Here is a 20,558-nt window from a genome sequence, read left to right as displayed (position 1 = left end):
GGTGGGTTCTTAAGTGTGTCTTCCAGTAAGAAACCTTTAGCACACATAGTATCCAGGAAATCCAACTCAGTGTATTTAAAATTAATCCCATAGCAATAAATAACCTACATAAACGTTTAGTGCATCTATAGTACTTACTACAGTTCAATCAGCTACCAATCTCAAAAATATCCAGCCAACAGCTCCCCGTGGGCAGCGTCCTGTGACCACTGATGAAGGTCTAGAAGATGACCGACTCAAACAGCAGCAATAGATGAGCGATCGTCTCTGACTTTACATCTACAAGGTGGACCAACTAGGAAGGAGTGTCTAATAGAGTGGACAGTGAGTGGACACGGTATTTAAAAACTCCAGCAGCGCTGCTGTGTCTTATCCACTCATACCAGCACAACACACACTAACACACCACCACCATGTCAGTGTCACTGCAGTGCTGAGAATGATTCACCACCTAAATAATACCTGCTCTGTGGTGGTCCTGTGGGGGTCCTGACCATTAAAGAACAGGGTGAAGGCAGGCTAAAAAAAAAGCATGTAGAGAAACAGATGGACTACAGTCAGTAATTGTAGAACTACAAAGTGCTTCTATATGGTAAGTGGAGCTGATAAAATGGACAGTGAGTGTAGAAACAAGGAGGTGGTTTTAATGTTATGGCTGATGGGTGTATATAACATCATTTTCTTGTACTTTTTTTAATACAGACTATTAGGGACAAATCAAAGCTCTCTTTTTTATTAGCATTTTAATTTTAATGCCCATAGTTTTGGAGTTGAGTGACAAAAAAGGTGTATTAGTGACTCTATGTAGAGTGCAAACATTATGATTGGTGCAGCAAAAGCCGACACCCATCTAGGTGTAGCTTCCACTGAACCTGCTTCTGACAGAACAGCTATCTCATCACACTGCACTCATCACCACAGCCTGTGTGCTGGCAAATAGCAGAACACCTCTTCTTAATGGTGGCAGCCATCACAAACTAGTACTTTTATTTATTTTAATATCTGTTTACAATTTTACCGGTGATGAAAGCCCAACTTCTGGCTTTTTTGTCAGCTGTGGTCATATTCTGCCTGATGGCGTACGTTCACATCGGGTTAGAAGTCCGCTTCAACATCGATTTTGATGCCAACTTGACGAGACCATGTGGGTGTAACCGGTGCGTCATGGAGCTGAATGAGGACCCGTGGTTTACTGATCGATTTAGAAGCTCTGTGCCCATAATGCTGAACAGCAGGACATACAACCTCAGTGGTACAACCAAAAAGTGGTGGATGGTGAGCACAGAGCATCATTTATTTTTATATTGATTTACTTTTGTTATGGTAAATGTTTAAGAGATTTTTAATTAAATATATTGATTATTGTTTTTTAGTACGTACAAAATTTAAACATCATCATTTAAAACTATACTGAAAAACTAAGATGAATCAGATCTTTTTTTTTTTTTTTTGTCACCTTCTCCTCTGTTTATCTGATTTTAATGATAATATTTAATGATAACGTTCATCCTTAATTTACTGTGAACATGTTTGAGGGCATGAAAAAACACTGATGAGACAAATCACTCAAACAACACGTAAAACAGTGGCGTAAAAAGTGCATGGCAATGCCTATTTTGTAACAGCAGTGCATTTAGGGTGAAGGCAATATTAAATTCTGTGCTGATGTAGGGCTGGACGGTATGACCAAAAATCACTGTATTATTTAAGATTCTGACAATTTCACGGTATATCATGGTATGTTTTATTTTGTATGACTGGGACTTTCTATATGTCTGTGGCTGGTTCTACTGTAATAAGTACATAGAATATAAAAAGTTTGAGGACTATAAGCTTTGCTCGACCACTCAAAATGACACAATAAATGATCAGTACGCGTGAAACAGGTGCAATATTTACATTTACGGCATATAGCAGACGCTTTTATCCAAAGCAACTTACAGTACTGTGACATTATATTATCTAAGCAATCTGGGGTTAAGGGCCTTGCTCAAGGGCCCAACAGTAGCAACCTGGCAGTGCTGGGGCTTGAACCAGCAACCTTTTGATTACTAGTCTGGTACCTTAACCACTAGGCTATAACTGCCCTTATATATACAATGTTTATTATTAATATAATATTTAACGTCATCTAAACTCAAAATCTTTGAAACTCAATGTTTCCCTTAAACTCAACGTGTTCAGTTTTACATTTATTTATTTAATTTAAAATTAACAATGAACTGTGGCTTTACTCAGTGCTCGGCTTGAACTACGAGGTAAAACGTCACCAAACTGTAAATATGAGACGAATCCGCATTTGTGTGGAATAAGCGTCAGATTCAGTCTGAAAGCTATACATGTATCTGTGTTTATCTGGATTTTCCTCCCTGTTTCACTTTTAAACTTGTGTTACAGCTCGAGCTTCTGAGAAATTGTCAGAATCAGCTGTTTTTTTAATTGTATGTCAGTGTTTTTTAAACACTTCGTGTTATTATATTTGTGTTATTTTCAGTGTATAAGTGTCAAAACACCCCATTATTTTACATTAGCCTAATATATATTCAGTTCCACGGGACCATGGACGCATTAACAGGTTTACCAAACATCCTTATAGGAAAAAACACCTTGAAACTCAACGCCTTTTAAACTCAGCGCCACTCCCAGAACAAATTGACGTTGAGTTTCAAGGTACCGCTGTATTATACAATTACCATTAGTAATTAGTATACTTTATACATCTACTGTTCCAGCTTGATTCAGTGTTGTTGCTATAACGTTGGTATAGCAATTAAACTGAAGTATTTTCACCCCGGTAGTAACCGTTTAGTATATACAGTGTATCACAAAAGTGAGTACACCCCTCACATTTCTGCAGATATTTAAGTATATCTTTTCATGGGACAACACTGACAAAATGACACTTTGACACAATGAAAAGTAGTCTGTGTGCAGCTTATATAACAGTGTAAATTTATTCTTCCCTCAAAATAACTCAATATACAGCCATTAATGTCTAAACCACCGGCAACAAAAGTGAGTACACCCCTTAGTGAAAGTTCCTGAAGTGTCAATATTTTGTGTGGCCACCATTATTTCCCAGAACTGCCTTAACTCTCCTGGGCATGGAGTTTACCAGAGCTTCACAGGTTGCCACTGGAATGCTTTTCCACTCCTCCATGACGACATCACGGAGCTGGCGGATATTCGAGACTTTGCGCTCCTCCACCTTCCGCTTGAGGATGCCCCAAAGATGTTCTATTGGGTTTAGGTCTGGAGACATGCTTGGCCAGTCCATCACCTTTACCCTCAGCCTCTTCAATAAAGCAGTGGTCGTCTTAGAGGTGTGTTTGGGGTCATTATCATGCTGGAACACTGCCCTGCGACCCAGTTTCCGGAGGGAGGGGATCATGCTCTGCTTCAGTATTTCACAGTACATATTGGAGTTCATGTGTCCCTCAATGAAATGTAACTCCCCAACACCTGCTGCACTCATGCAGCCCCAGACCATGGCATTCCCACCACCATGCTTGACTGTAGGCATGACACACTTATCTTTGTACTCCTCACCTGATTGCCGCCACACATGCTTGAGACCATCTGAACCAAACAAATTAATCTTGGTCTCATCAGACCATAGGACATGGTTCCAGTAAACCATGTCCTTTGTTGACATGTCTTCAGCAAACTGTTTGCGGGCTTTCTTGTGTAGAGACTTCAGAAGAGGCTTCCTTCTGGGGTGACAGCCATGCAGACCAATTTGATGTAGTGTGCGGCGTATGGTCTGAGCACTGACAGGCTGACCCCCCACCTTTTCAATCTCTGCAGCAATGCTGACAGCACTCCTGCGCCTATCTTTCAAAGACAGCAGTTGGATGTGACGCTGAGCACGTGCACTCAGCTTCTTTGGACGACCAACGCGAGGTCTGTTCTGAGTGGACCCTGCTCTTTTAAAACGCTGGATGATCTTGGCCACTGTGCTGCAGCTCAGTTTCAGGGTGTTGGCAATCTTCTTGTAGCCTTGGCCATCTTCATGTAGCGCAACAATTCGTCTTTTAAGATCCTCAGAGAGTTCTTTGCCATGAGGTGCCATGTTGGAACTTTCAGTGACCAGTATGAGAGAGTGTGAGAGCTGTACTACTAAATTGAACACACCTGCTCCCTATGCACACCTGAGACCTAGTAACACTAACAAGTCACATGACATTTTGGAGGGAAAATGACAAGCAGTGCTCAATTTGGACATTTAGGGGTGTAGTCTCTTAGGGGTGTACTCACTTTTGTTGCCGGTGGTTTAGACATTAATGGCTGTATATTGAGTTATTTTGAGGGAAGAATAAATGTACACTGTTATATAAGCTGCACACAGACTACTTTTCATTGTGTCAAAGTGTCATTTTGTCAGTGTTGTCCCATGAAAAGATATACTTAAATATCTGCAGAAATGTGAGGGGTGTACTCACTTTTGTGATACACTGTAGTCTTTTAATCTGAAACTTCTTAGAAATCTTAGAATCTTCTAAACTGCCGACACACCTCATTTATTTGTTGTTTTTGTTTATTTTTTTCCACCATATTGAGGAAATCTCTCTCATCTGTTAACACTGTTGTGCTACCGCTACCTGACTAATGCCTAGTTCACACAACATGATTTTTACCCTGATTTTTGCCGACTGGTCACCGCTAGATGTGGCAGCTCGGAAGCACCTCGTCGCTCGCTCAGGGATCGAAACTCGGCTCTCGATCGCTATGTGTGAACTGTTCAACAACTCGATTCCAGCGGCTCGCTCTGCAACTAGCAATGAGAACGAAAGATACGGGGTGAGGGGAAACGCAGGGGAGAAGTTGTAAAACCGTAAAAAACGTGGGACAGGGGCATAATAATAACCTGGCAGTGGTGGGTCTTGAACCAGCGACCTTATATATGTATGCATTTTATCCCCTTTTTCTCCCTTTTTAGTGCGTCCAATTGCCCAATTATGCTTCCTCTCCACCAATGCCGATCCCTGCTGTGATTGGGGAGAACGAAGCTAACCCACGACCACTCTGACAAGTGGGCAGCAGCCGTATGCATCTTATCAACTACACTTTGACGAGTGCAGTGCAGCTCAGTGTTGTGTACGGAGAGACACACCCTGACGGCACTCTTTTCTCATCTCTGTGCAGGCGCCATCAATCAGCCAGCAGAGGTCGTAATTGCACCAGTCATGAGAGAGAGACCCTATCCGGCTTAGTCCCGCCCATCTGAACAACAGGTCAATCTTTGTTCATGTGGCCGCTCAGCCTTAGCCGGCAGGCAGAGCTGAGATTCGTTACGATGTATTTGAGATCCAGCTCTGGTTCCAGTGTGTGTTTTTACCGCTGCACCACCTGAGTGGCCTAATCAGTGACCTTTTAATGACTAGTCCAGTACCTTAACCACTAGGCTACAACTGCCCGTGCCTCCCTGACAGACAATAACATGGTGGTGGTGTGTTAGTGTTCAGACACAGCAGCACTGCTGGAGTTTTTAAAATACTGTGTCCACTCACTGTCCACTCTATTAGACACTCCTACCTAGTTGGTCCACCTTGTAGATGTAAAGTCAGAGACAATCGCTCATCTATTGCTGCTGTTTGAGTTGGTCATCTTCTAGACCTTCATCACTGGTCACAGGACGCTGCCCACGGGGCGCTGTTGGCTGGATATTTTTGGTTTGTGGATTATTCTCAGTCTAGCAGGGACAGTGAGGTGTTTAAAAACTCCATCAGCGCTGCTGTGTCTGATCCACTCATACCAGCATCAGAAGGTTCTCAGCAGCCTGCCTCTCACAAAAATAGACCTCAGTCCTTTTTGGTTGTTGGCTCTGGTCCTTTATATATAGCCTGATTACAACCAGCCCTTATCCTAACCTGTCACTGAGGTGGAAACCAAAGTACCTATAGATATATTTTTTTCTTTTCCCTTTACTACAATCCCATGACATGTCTCAGACACATACCTGAAACTGGAGGTGTAAAGAAAAAGAGAGCAAAAACAGTACCTAATGGAGCCCCAATACTCCCCATAGTCTGCTCTAACACAGGGTTTTGTAGTCTCATGTACAGGGGCCTGCTAGTCAGGTAGTCAGTGATTCAGGACACCAAAGCAGGGTCTACCTGTACCACATCTAGCTTGTCTCTCAACAGGAGGGGCTGAAAATAAAAGAATATGACTTTTACAATGCTCTCTGCCTTCTTTAGGCATGAGTAAGCTCTACGCAGCAGATAGAAAACAGCATCACCAAGCACCGCTGTAAGAGGTCCAATGCCGCTCCAACCCGTGACCAGGGTGTCACGGTGGCTTAGTGGGTAGCACTGTTGCCTCACAGCAAGAAGGACCTGGGTTCGATCCCCAGGTGGGGCGGTCCAGGTCCTTCCGGTGTGGAGTTTGCATGTTCTCACCGTGTCTGTGTGGGTTTCCTCCTGGAGCTCCAGTTTCCTCCCACACTCCAAAAGCATCCCACACTCTAAATTGACCATGACTGTGTTTGACGTTAAAACTGGTCAACTGATGAACCTTGTTTAACAAGTGGCTACCCTTTCTGTCATGAACGTTAAAATCCTAATAAACACACAAATCAGGACCAAGCACAAGCCTCTTAATTGACTTTATCATGTGTGATGCAAATGCCACATTTACATTTAAAGCATTTAGCGGACACTTTTATCCAAAGAAACGTACTATTGTGACCAAGTACAAATCAAGCCATTTAGGGGTAAGGACATAAGAATAGAATGAAATATAATATAATATAATATAATATAATAGAATAGAATAGAATAGAATAGAATAGAATAGAATAGAATAGAACAGAATGCCTTCATTGTCATATATACATATACAGATGTACAGTACAACAACATTCTTTCTTCGCATCTCCCAGCTTGTTTAGAAGCTGGGGTCAGAGCACAGGGTCAGCCATTGTACGGCGCCCCTTGAGCAGAGAGCGCCCAACAGTGGCAACATGGTAGAACCAGGATTCAAACTATCAACCATTCGATTGATAGCCTAAATCTCTACCCTCTAGGCCAGTGGTTCTCAAACTGTGGTACGCGTACCACTGGTGGTACGTGAAGCAGCACGAGGTGGTACGCCAGATAATCTCGGAAAAGTAATTACATGCACCGAAAAAATAAATAATTTAATAATTATAAATAAATAAAAAATTTAAAATTTGGAAATTACTAATAAAATCTGTTTCAAAATTCTGTTTTAATAAAATCAGTTTAATTAAAACGAATGTGTTTTTAAAAATATTCGGGGCTACGCAGCCACCGTACTTCATTACGTCTATACTTCATGCTCGCGGTTTCCATCTCGAAATTTCAGAAAAGTTATCAGTAAAGTTATCAGTAGGTCTCTCGCTTTTATCAGAGCAGATCTGCGTTTGAATCTCACTGATCTCGTTCCTGACATCACAAGGCTACTCCGCTAAACAGGTGCACTCACTGAAATGGTCAGTGGTAACTGCAGATATACTAGTGATGAGTCGTTCGCAAACGATCCGATTCTATTGAACGGATCTTTGAAATGAACGAAAGGAACCGAGTCTTTTATTTCTGCGCAGTTCTAGACTGTAATCCACCCATTCAGCTTCACATCAGTAGAGGGAATTAATCGTAAATTGTAATAAGAGCTGTTTATTGTCGATATTCAAATCCGAAACACTTTCAGTATCACGGAGAGCGAGAGACACACACACACACACACACACACACAGAGAGAGAGAGAGAGAGAGCTAGTAGTATAATGGCAAATAATTGAGAAATAAACTATAAACTTGTTTAATTGTGTTAAATCTGATTATTTCATGGCGCTTATGTTTAAAAGCAGAAACAAACACAGTCACATCTCTGCACAAGAGAGGATTATTCTGAAACTTAATGCGATGCAATCACAGTACGTCTCTTCTCTGTCGTTTTTTTCCTTTTGAAGTAACTTTTTTTTCTCGTTTAAGTGTTGTTTGAATTAGGAATACATTTAAGGCAAGGTATCAAAATTTGATGTTAATATCGGGGGTGTCTTATAGTTTACCCAGTAGCGCCTCCCGAAGAACGAAGAGCCATTTCTTTGAACGGCTCTTTAAAAGGAACCGAGCCAAAAGATCCGGCTCCCTTCAAGAAGCCATAATTCCCACCACTAATATATACACACACACCTAATTAATGTGTGCCATATGTGGTTCTGTGATGAGAAACATAGGTGGTACTTGGAAGTTTTGGTTTGATAATGGGTGGTACTTGGTCTAAAAAGTTTGAGAACCACTGCTCTAGGCTATCACTGTCCACTGTGTGCATTGTCAACATGGCAGTGGTGGGGCTTGATCCAGCAACTTTCCGATTACTAATGTAGTACCTTAACTGCTAAGGCTTTATAGCCCCAGTGCTATTGGTCTGTACTCATTCAGTTCCTTAGGATTTTTGCTCTTTTGGCACCAGAACAATGCAGGAGGTCTTCCAAAGCACCATCAATAACCTCAATTAATCACATTCCCATTTTGGTAGCTAGCTTTAAAAGAATTACTTAGCTGCTACAGATATAGCCCAGATTAACCAGTCCTATCTGAATAAGACTTCTATTTTATTTATGCATTTTCTCCCATTTCTCTCAATGTAGTGCAGTCAATTTGTCTTCCGCTGCTGGAGGATCCCTGATTGCAGTTGAGGTGGGTATGTTGCTGCTCACGCCTCCTCCGACCCGCGTGCAGCCCTTTGAGGAACCCTTTTTCACCCATGCACTCTGCATAGGCGCTTCTCTATCTGCTAATCAGGGTCCTTACACAACGTTTGAAGACCCCACCCACATAGTCCGGACATCCCACCCTAACAGAAATGTGTCTGCTGCAGGCATTGCCAATCATGCCTGCTAAATGCACCCTAAATAAGACTTTTGAAAATAAGGAAAAGAAAAACAACACAGCTTACATTTATGAATTTACCTCATTTGTCAAATCATGTTGACAATAATTACAACTCAGCTGGTGAATGGGGCAAAATTTTACTTTTAATTAGCAGAATAAAACAAAATCCTGAATGCAAAATATGTAATGTATGTTTTATTTTATTATAATTATTTTATAATAAAGCATTGAAATTGGTTTTCTCTTTTATCTCTTGGCAGAGGCTACAACGTCTCAACAGTGGGAGCAACAAAAACTATGAGGTGATTAAGGACTCCCTGTTCTCATTGTTCCCTGATGTGCAATACTACAACGACTCCAGTCATGACCGCTGCAGAACCTGCGCTGTGGTGGGAAACTCGGCCAACCTTATTGGATCTTTTTATGGTCCTCTAATAGATGCACATGACTTCGTTATCAGGTACCATCACCTGTCTTATTACCTATCCTAAATTATTTTTCCTATAGGTTCTCTCTGTGCTAGTGCACCATTAAAGTGTAATAAAACAGTGTTTGCTTGACAAGGTTGAGAAAACAAAACAAACTGTCACCTTTTGGTAATTTTGTCTGAATGGTAAGATGTAACCCAGGTACCACCTTACAGTCATGAATTAGAGGCTGATGAAACATGAGAATGTCCATAGTCAAGCAGGCTGTCATGAAATTGAATCCCCTGTTCCTGTGTTATATGTTTTATGTACATGTATTGTATAATTAGCTATAAACTCAAGCTAGCATGAAGACTTGAAAGCCCAATGACCCTGATCATGAAAGTTGCAGAAACTGTGCATTGGTACTTAATATAATTACTTATGTAAATTACATTGTTACCTAATTCTTAACCCTATCTATGTTGCAAAATCTACCTTACTAAAACTAATCTACAAAACATACAAAGTCATTTGTAAGGAACATAACTTGGTACTTGTAGTTCTCAGAAGGCACAATGAAGGCTGTCTCCCACTTACCTCCTTGACGAATTTGTTAGACTCAAGGCTGACCACCCCTAGTGACCTGTAGTGATTGACTATCTATGACTACTATGATCATAGATATGATAGATCTATGACAGTAGACTATGTCTACTGGTGATAGGACGCAGTGCCTTGAGGGACTACAAGTACCAAGTAATGCCCTTTGGGCTCACAAATGCCCCACGGTCCTCCAACGATTCATTAACTACATGTTTGTCTACTTGAATTACATCTTGATCTATAGTATAAATCTAGATGAACACATAGCTCATGGTGGGCATGTCCTGCAGCTGTTCTTGGACCACCATCTCTCCTTTAAGCTGAAAAATCCAAGTTCCACTGATAACCTTCCTGTGCTTCGTTGCATCCAAGAATCAGTTGCAGATGGATCCAGCAAAGACCGAGGCCAACACTGAATGGCCCCAGCCCACCTCAGTCAAGCTGGTCCGATGCTTCCACGGCTTTGTTAATTTCTTTTGCCGTTTCATTTGGTAAAATAGGTAAAACAGTATGAACACAATTATGCAATTTAGCAAATGCTTATTAACACAGCAGCTTCCAGTTATGATCAAATATCATGCAGGTAATTGAGGGTTAAGGGCCTTGTTTAGGAGCCCAACAATAGTGGGGATTAGAGATGACTGGTGGATCAAGTAGCTGGTTGACTTGCCTCTGTAGCGGTCCCACCTAGTGCTCTCGCCCCTTTAGCCTAAGCCTTTTGGCCCTCAGGGGCGTTTCTGAGGGATACCATCTATTGAGGAGTCCAACAGGCCCTCTGCATCCCCATGACATCCCTCAAGGGACACCATCCTATCACCAGTATAGACAGTCAATCACTAGGGTCCGGGGTGGTCTTTCAAATTCGGCAAGAGGGTGAGTGGAAGAAAGCCTTTATTGTGCCTCCCAAAAACTACAAGTATCAAGTAATGCCTTTTGGGCACATGAATGCCCCCGCTTTCATCCAACAATTATTTAACTAGGTAATCCAGGAGGCCCTGGGGCACTATGTGTTCGTCTACTTGGATGACATCTTAATCTATAGTAGAAATCTAGATGAACACATAGCTCACGGTAGGCATGTCCTGCAGCTGCTCTCGGACCACCATCTATCCTTTAAGCTGGAAAAGTCAGAGTTCCACTGATAACTTTCCGGGGCTTCATAGTATCCAAGGGTCAGCTGCAGATGGTCCAATGCTTCCTGGGCTAAAGAATTTGATTGGCATCGCTGACATTGCATTAGCTTGGTTTAGGTCACATCTTACAGATAGGCAGCAGTTTGTCTCACTTGGCAGCTTTAAGTCAAATCCTTCCACTCTTGCTCATGGTGTTCCTCAGGGCTCAGTTCTTGGCCCCCTGCTGTTCATTATTTACATGCTTCCACTTGGAAATATTATCCGGCAGCATGGTCTATGTTTTCACTGTTATGCGAATGATGTGCAAATCTATATCTGTGCCAAGCCTTCTAACAACCTTTCATCGGATTCACTGATAAGCTGCTTGGTCGATATCAAAGACTGGATGGCCAAGAGCTTTCTTAAGTTGAATAGCAATACAATGAAAGCCATACTCTACTTAAATTGGGCAGCCCACATTGGCTATTCCTGACCTTGTTACAGCCTCTGTAACCTAGTTATGTAACCTCGGTGTTATACTTGATAACACACACATACTTGATCTGTACCAAACCATTCTTCACTTTCGTTTGATACCCATATTAAATCAGTTACAAAACAACATTGCCAGGCTGTGTCCCTCCCTTTCCTACTCTGTAGCTGAGACGCTAATTCATGCACAGGTTGATGCCTCTGATGTATGGGTCAGGGCAACCCCAAGCAACACTTTGCATGCACATACTTCTCTCATAGACTAACACTGTCTGAGAGAAACTCTACTATTGGGAACAGAAAGCTGCTAGCCATGAAGTTTACTTTGGAGATACTTATTACTAGTTTGGACGGACCACAAAAACCTGGCCTACATTCAACAGGCCAAATGGTTTAACCCTAATCAGGCCTCGACTTTGTCCTGTCCTATTGACCTGACCTGGTTTCCAACCCTCTCACCCTCAAACAAGCCTCTCATTCCATAATCCAGGATAATAGCGTCTCTTAGATGGGGGCTCAAAGAGGCTCTATGGGAAGCTAAGTGACAGGAGCCCGATCCCAGTAACAGCCAAGCTATAAAACGATCCCAACCTCTGTTTATGGACAAGTCCTTCAATGGGGAAAGACGGGCCTTTTTGCAGGCCACCCAGAAGCCAGTACAACAGATGAGTTTTTGCACAGATGGTGGAGAAGTACATTAGGGCTTGCAAGGTCTGGGCTCTGCCTGCAACAAAGAACCTCTTGCATCCTCTTCCTATTTTCGTCTTGCCCAGAAATCAGCATAGTCCATAGCAGAGGCAGCACAGGTACAATGCAAGGTTCAAAGAGATGTGGTTTGGTGTATAGAAACTAGTGACCTTTGCAAAGACCTGCTTTCCAATAAACAGTTTGCAATGTATAATATACATATATACATATATCTATATACAAATATACCGGTGCCTCATTCAGGACCTACATTTGCCCTGCACCCACTGACGCACTGTGACCCAGACTAAGATTAAGCAGTTAGAGGGATGACTGATTAAGAAGCTACTGCTTAATTGCCAGAATGTCTGTTGGCTTTCACTGGAATCTGTACCAAACCATCCTTAGAAAAACGAGTGATAATATAAGAGTATTGCAAAAGAGAGTAAACCATAGATGAGAAAAAGCTGCCGGCAGGTGTAATTCTTAGTCTAGCAGGTGAGAAAAAAAGCCTAAACTTTTTTATTATGATTGTTACATGCTTGTTAAATCTTGTTCCGCAGGATGAATCAGGGTCCCACTAAAGGCTTTGAGACTGACGTCGGGACACGCACCACGCACCGAGCCATGTACCCTGTAAGTGCCATGGACATGGACAACTCCACCCATATGGTGCTGCTGCCATTTAGTGTTAGAGACTTGGAATGGCTCATAAGCGCCTTCACCACCAAGCACATTAACCGGTAAGAGCACAAACCAAATGGTCAAAGTAACACAAACAGTAGCTGTGTAGCAACATAATTTAATTTATATGACAGAAAGAGAACGATTACTTAAAAGGTATTTAGACCCCACATTATATGACCACACACCGGAGGTGTTCACAAGTCACAAAATACAAGTCATTATAAATCTTAGGCCAGAGTCTAAATCAAGTCACGAGTTCTTAGACCAGAGTCCAAGTCAGGTCACGCATCTTTAGGCTACAGTCCAAGTCACATGTGTCAAACTCAAGGCCTGCGGGAGCTTAAAAGACGTATGATTGTCTTAAAATACTGTAAAATTGTACATAAAGACAATGCATACCGATTTTGTGACCTGCAAAGTGGCCGCATCCCACCACTAGATGCCGTTGTTTCCACATCAGCGTTTAGCTGAGGCGGCTTTCCAACAAGTGATGTTGAGAAATATTTACAAATAATCCCAAAATATACAAGAACAGAAAATTGAAGCAGAATGAAGAGGATTTAATGAAAGATGGGAAAGTGAATACAAGAAACTGGTACGTCTCTTTTGTTATGAGGTCAAGTCTGTGGTAAAGGAGTACAATATAAATGTAGATATACATTATAAATATACAGTATGAATTTGGCATTTTGACACCAAACACAGAATTTAGCCTCCAAGAAAAACAAGAAATTGTCCAACACTTAAAAGGCAGATACATTGCAATCTATACATTGCAATAGGTCTCAGTATAAAGGACAGAAAATAAATAAATAAAAGGATTAATACAACTATAGTGGTCTGGTAAGAAGAAGAGGCCAATTACCAATCAAAAAACACTTGAAGCAAATTGACACAAATAGACAATACATCACACATCAATCCAAGCAAAATAGTGCCGGGACTTTTAATACAGACCCATCCACTCTGACTCAGGGCTAATGGTCCTCACCAAATGCTGCTTATAAATACACTGATCAACCATAACATTAAAACCACATCCTTGTTTCCACAATCACTGTCCATTTTATCAGCTCCACTTACCATACAATTACTGACTGTAGTCCATCTGTTTCTCTGCATGCTTTATTAGCCTCCTTTCATGCTGTTCTTCAATTGTTAGGAACCCCTACAGGACCCCCACAGAGCAGGTATTATTTAGGTGGTGGATCATTCCAAGCACTGCAGTGACACTGACATGGTGATGGTGTGTTAGTGTGTGTTGTGCTAGTATGAGTGGATCAGACACAGCAGCGCTGATGGAGTTTTTAAACATCTTACTGTCACTACTGGACTGAGTATAGTCCACCAACCAAAAATATCCAGCCAACAGCGCCAGTTGGCAGCGTCCTGTGACCACTGATGAAGGTCTAGAAGATGACCAACTTAAACAGCAGCAACAAATGAGCGATCGTCTCTGACTTCACATCTACAAGGTGGACCAACTAGGTAGGAGTGTCTGATAGAGTGGACACTGAGTGGACACGGTATTTAAAAACTCCAGCAGCGCTGCTGTGTCTGATCCACTCATACCAGCACAACACACACCAACACACCACCACCATGTCAGTGTCACTGCAGTGCTGAGAATGATCCACCACCTAAATAATACCTGCTCTGTGGTGGTCCTGACCATTGAAGAACAGGGTAAAAGCAGGCTTAAAAAGTATGTAGAGAAACAGATGGACTACAGTCAGTAATTGTAGAACTACAAAGTGCACAGAGCAATGACTCCAACCCTATAAAACACCTTTTGGAATACCAGGAACATAATTTTTGAGCGAGGCCTTCTTTTTTGTACCATATTAAATAAAAGATGGTCTGTGATGTTGTTTTGTTTTTAGTACACCTGAGACCTGTAGGAATATTTTGTTTTGGTTCTCTCTGTGGATTGCAATGCAGCAGTACTACATTTCCTAAGCTTGTAGATTGGAAAATCAGTTGTGAGCAAGGCATTCTGAGCTAACGTTATACCAATGCCAATATATACTGTACTGAATATGATATCCAACAAGACCATGTACCGGTGTTATACTATTGACCATATACTGTAGTTTATATAGTGTTTGTTTCTGTATTTCAAATGGCATCATTTAAATTCTTTGTTTTTGTTGTTTTCTCTCTTAAGCACACATACGGCAGTAAGAGCAACATTAGAAGCCAATAAAGACAAGGTGAGCACTTACCATTTTTAAATGTGCGTAAAGTTTCATTACAGTTGGATGATGGGAGTCAAACCTTAAGTACTGGTCCGTATATGTCGGTTTGCGATACACAACTACTTTCAAATACCCCCCATCTCGAATAGCAGTTTCACAATCTAAGAAGGCTAAACTGATCAAAACTCCCGACACAAACAGAGTAACAGCTACTGGCGAAACGGATGTCACAACATAGAAGATTGACCTCTTTGTTTCTACACTCACTGTCCATTTTATCAGCTCCACTTACCATATAGAAGCACTTTATAATTGTACAATTACTGACTGTAGTCCATCTGATCCTCTACATACCTTTTTAACCTGCTTTTACCCTGTTCTTCAATGGACTCTCCCAGGAAGTACCACTACAGAGTAGGTACTGTTTAGGTGTTGGATCATTCTCAGCACTGCAGTGATTGAGTGGATCAGACACAGCAGCGCTGCTGGAGTTTTTAAATACCGTGTCCACTCACTGTCCACAATATTAGACACTCCTACCTAGTTGGTCCACCTTGTAGATGTAAAGTCAGAGATGATCGCTCATCTATTGCTGCTAGACCTTCATCAGTGGTCACAGGACGCTAATGACTGGATATTTTTGGTTGGTGGACTATTCTCAGGCCAGCAGTGACAGTGAGGTGTTTAAAAACTCCATCAGCGCTGCTGTGTCTGATCCACTCATACCAGCACAACACCACCATGTCAGTGTCACTGCAGTGCTGAGAATCATCCACCACCTAAATAATTTCTGCTCTGTGGTGGTCCTGTGGGGGGTCCTGACCATTGAAAAACAGTTTGAAAGGGGGCTAACAAAGCATGCAGAGAAATAGATGGACTACAGTCAGTAATTGTAGAACTACAAAGTGCTTCTAAAATGGACAGTGAGTTTAGAAACAAGAAGGTGGTTTTAATGTTATGGCTGATCAGTGTATGTGTCAATTACAAGCGTATGTAAATCTCTGATCTAAAGAGAAACCTAGAAGACAGACGGCCATGTTCCCTCTTAACATCCCAGCTAGAGTAACAAATGTCATCTTTCTTTTCTTTTTTAGGTGATCATCATGAACCCTGAGTTCATGAAATACGTCCATGCTTACTGGTTAAAGGGAAGGGGCAGAATCCCATCTACTGGTCTCATTATGCTCATATTTTCTCTACACGTCTGTGATCAGGTAACAGCACCATTTTAACACATTGCAGCATCAATAAACATTTAGTGGATCCATTAATGAACCAGATAAACAAGAAATGAAAGCAGGAAACCAACATGACACAGCATGAGGGTGTATATTATATACCATATGTGGACAGTGCAGACCAGTGGAGTTTCTTTAAACAAAGCTTTTCTTCATGTCTTTATAGAGCTCGCTTTGTGCACAGGAGCACAGTCATGATGGAACAGTAAAGGACCTTCCCTTAACTGTCAATGCAAAGATGAATGCATACAACTGCCTATACATTGCTGCTTTATTACACCTGTTAGCAATTGTTGTGACTAAAACACATGAATTCAAGCAATAGAAGGGGTGTCCCAATACTTTTGTCCATTTAGTGTATATGCTGGTGTAGGTTTGTTTGACTGCACCTAATACAAAGTACATGAAACAGTGGACTCTTGTCTTGTCTACTCTTGTCTACTCTCTCCAACCTTGGAGTAACTGGTTCGGCATGACAATGGATGGCCTCCTACCTGGAAGGACGCTCCTACCTATATCCCCTCCATGCACTCTCTCAACCGGTGTTCCTCAGGGCTTCGTACTTGGCCCAATACTATTCTCTATCTACACCTGCTCTCTGGGTAAGGTCATAGCCTCCCATGGCTTCTTTTACCACTCCTATGCAGATGATACTCAGCTCATTCTGTCATTTTCTCCTTCAGACACACAAGTCTCAGCTCGCATCTCAGCATGTCTGCATTATATCTCACAATGGATGTCAGCTCATCATGTTACTTATTTCTGCAGATCAATCTCCAACCCAGGATCTAGTCATCTCTCTTGATGACTCCCAGATCAGACCATCTGATCATGTAAGAAGCCTTGGTGTCGTCCTGGATAACCAGCTGACCTTCTCTCCTCATGTAGCCAACATCACGAGATCGTGCCGGTTCCTCCTCTATAACATCAGGAATATTCGGCCACTTCTCTCCATGGAAGCCACTCAGATTATTGTGCAGTCACTTGTAATCTGACAGTTGGACTGCTGCAACTCCCTCCTGGCAGGTGCTCCTATGTCCACTATTAAACCCTTGCAGCTCGTTCATAATACAGCTGCCCGTCTGGTTTTTAACCAGCCCAAACACTGCCACATCATCACCTCACTGCTGCGTTTGAAACACTGATGCTCACCTACAAAGCCAAAAATGGACCAGCCCCAAGTTACCTTCAAAGTCTAATTAAACCCCGCTCTGTACCGTGCAACCTCTGAGCCACTAGTCTCTCTACTTGATCCTCCACCCAGGACTAGAGGAAGACAAGCATCAAGGCTCTTCTCTGCACTTGCACCTAAGTGGTGGAACGAACTTCCTCTGTCTGTCCGAACATATGAGTCTCTAGCTGTCTTCAAAAAACGATTAAAAACCTCTTTACTGAGCACTTAAGCTGACGTACTTACTTACTCACTTACTTGCTAACACTTGCAGATTTGTGTTCTTGGACTGTTGTCTACTTAAACTACAGAAATGAAATGTTTACTATGGAAGCTCTTCTGTAAGTTGCTCTGGATAAGAGCGTCTGCTAAATGCCTAAATGGATATTCAGATTACTCCAAGAACCCCTCAAAACACGTCTTTCATTTTACACAGCCAAGCAAGCTTTAGATTTCAATGGACTCATACTGTAGTCATGCCTCTAGTCTTGCTTTTTTTAGCCATGTGGCCAACAACAAACGTGCCAATTTAAAGCTTACTCGCCTGTGGACATTTACATTTTACATTTTCAGCATTTAGCAGATGCTTTTATCCAAAGCGACTTACACGATGAGCAATTGAGGGTTAAGGGCCTTGCTCAGGGACCCAACAGTGTCAACTTGGTGGTGGCGGGGCTTGAACCGTCAACCTTTTGTTTACTAGTCCAGTACCTTAACCACTGAGCTATCACTGGCCTATGGACAGTGCCACCTGTGTTCCAGCTGCCTGTACTGCAAAGCGAACCTGTCTTTATTGGTTCTTTGATTACATATGACTATCCATATGACCAGCCAAAGTAGTCATATTTGTATAGGCACCAAATTTGCAAAGGAAGTCACCAACTGTAGTCAATCATAGTTAAATGACATTATAAAATGTACACCAATAATTAATTAATGTTAGATTTTGACATTGGTCAACTTATCCATCACAGGTGAACGTGTTTGGATTCGGGGCTGACAGAAGAGGAAGATGGCTCCATTACTTTGACAACACACATCAACCACGTTTTAACAAAGGCAACCACAAAGGCAGCTACGAACGCGGCATCCTGCTGGATCTTCAGAGAAAAAAAAAGGTTACAATTTACAAAGGATGGTGAAGAAACAATGTGGGTAAAGACACTGATGTATCTTCATCTGCCCAAAAGTTTGTGGACACGTGAAAAATTAACCAGGATCAAAACATCACTGTTGATGCCCCACTGCATGGTGAAGTTTGGTGGTTTTTCGACTGTCTTCGTTACCAGACCTTTAAAAACTGTATTTGAAGGACTGTAAATGTGAACTGTAAATAGTCTGTAATGTATATTGCTATAAGAACTGTAAGGAACATGGAAAACCAACCGACAGACCAACCAAGTGTTTCCTTAGAGCAATACTGCATATTGAAATATTATTTAAGACAATACCTCATGTTGTATCTTTTATACAAGATGTTTTTAAAGAAATATTTATAAAATATTGATAGTGATCCTAATTTATTTTTGTATTGATCTCTTTCTTGTTCTTACTTTTTACGGTCCTGTCATATTGCATATATACTGCATATTCACCAGGCATAACATTATGAGCACTGACAGGTGAAGTGAATAACACTTATTATCTCTTCATCACGGCACCTGTTAGTGGGGGGATATATTAGGCAGCAAGTGAACATTTTATTTTCAAAGTTGATGTTAGAAGCAGGAAAATTGGACAAGCGTGAGGATTTGAGCGAGTTTGACGAGGGTCAAATTGTGATGACTAGACGACTGGGTCAGAGCATCTCCAAAACTCCTGGTCTTCAATGTTCAGTATCTATCAAAAGTGGTCCAAGGAAGAAACAGTGGTAAACCGACGACAGGGTCATGGGCGACCAAGGCTCATTGATGCACCTGGGGAGCAAAGGCTGGTTCTGATAGAAAGGTGTCCGAATACACAGAGCATCACAGTTTGTTGTGTATGGGGCTGCATAGCCGCACAGCAGTCAGGGTGCCCATGCTGACCACTGTCCACCACCAAAAGCGCCAACAATGGGCACGTGAGCATCGGAACTGGACCACGGAGCAATGGAAGGAGGCCTGGTCTGATGAATCATGTTTTATTTTACATCACGTGGATGGCCGGGTGCGTGATCGGTGTACAGTACAGTAAGTAAATTATTATTTTTTTTAACTGAGGGTAGATGTGAAGCTGTACACTTGTACAACTAATCACCTTCCAGATCACACACCAAGTCAAGTCAAGTCAAGTCAACTTTATTTATATAGCGCTTTTTACAATAGACATTGTCTCAAAGCAACTTTACAAAATCCAGGACCAACAGATACAAAAAAACCCTGTTGAGCAAGCCGAGGGCGACTGTGGCAAGGAAAAACTCCCTGAAAATTACAGGAAGAAACCTTGAGAGGAACCAGACTCAGCAGGGCCCATCCTTCTTGGGTGGCCTGGAGGATACTTTAAATAAATACACGATTTACACAGAGCATACGAACACAGAATTAAATGATCTAAAAGTTATAACTGGTAATAAATAGATAAATAATAATAGAGTTGTTCTTCGCTGTAGTCTTCAATAAAGTCTGTAGTGAGTTCTTGTCATTCTTGGTGCAATTACTCCAGACCCGTCACATCCGGCAGAAGCAGCATAGTTGTCACGGCAGTCTCGACTTTAATCCTTAACCTCGGCGGGTAAACAGGTTTCCATCAGAATGCCTTTGGAGTAAAACAACAAAGAATGTAGTTAATAATGTACAATGCTAGTTAAGTAAAACAGTTTTACAGAGAGTTTTAGACTCCGGCAGCCCTAATTATTACAGCATAACTAAAAGGGAGAGCGAGCAGGTAACAAGGTCATGAAGGCTTTCACAGGACATCAGCGCCCACCTCTCCTACCCAAACCGGAGTGATCGGACAAGAGAGGCAGAACGACATCAACCCAATCAAAAGCCTGAGAAAATAAATATGTTTTCAGTCTAGACTTAAACATTGAGACTGTGTCCGAATCACGAATAGAGGCAGTAAGATTATTCCAGAGTTGTGGAGCTTTGTAAGAAAATGCTCTTCCACCAGCTTTGGT

At 41.8% G+C, this 20,558-nt stretch overlaps 1 protein-coding gene across 1 annotated transcript; it reads left to right on the top strand.

The window, feature by feature from the left end:
- The first annotated feature begins 1,023 nt into the window (after nucleotides 1-1,023).
- LOC134309195 (CMP-N-acetylneuraminate-beta-galactosamide-alpha-2,3-sialyltransferase 1-like) lies at nucleotides 1,024-18,929 on the top strand. The gene is made up of 6 exons (XM_062990871.1): nucleotides 1,024-1,275; nucleotides 9,121-9,320; nucleotides 12,728-12,907; nucleotides 15,019-15,064; nucleotides 16,144-16,263; nucleotides 18,433-18,929. Exons 1-6 carry the CDS (start codon nucleotides 1,024-1,026, stop codon nucleotides 18,598-18,600), a joined length of 966 nt encoding a protein of 321 aa, XP_062846941.1. The 3' UTR covers nucleotides 18,601-18,929.
- Nucleotides 18,930-20,558: the final 1,629 nt, after the last annotated feature.

This window comes from Trichomycterus rosablanca, chromosome 1, assembly GCF_030014385.1.
Source record: "Trichomycterus rosablanca isolate fTriRos1 chromosome 1, fTriRos1.hap1, whole genome shotgun sequence".
In the NCBI taxonomy this organism is placed as follows: domain Eukaryota; kingdom Metazoa; phylum Chordata; class Actinopteri; order Siluriformes; family Trichomycteridae; genus Trichomycterus; species Trichomycterus rosablanca.
Note: the sequence above shows the minus strand (reverse complement) of the source record. Positions and strands in the feature narration are given on the sequence as shown.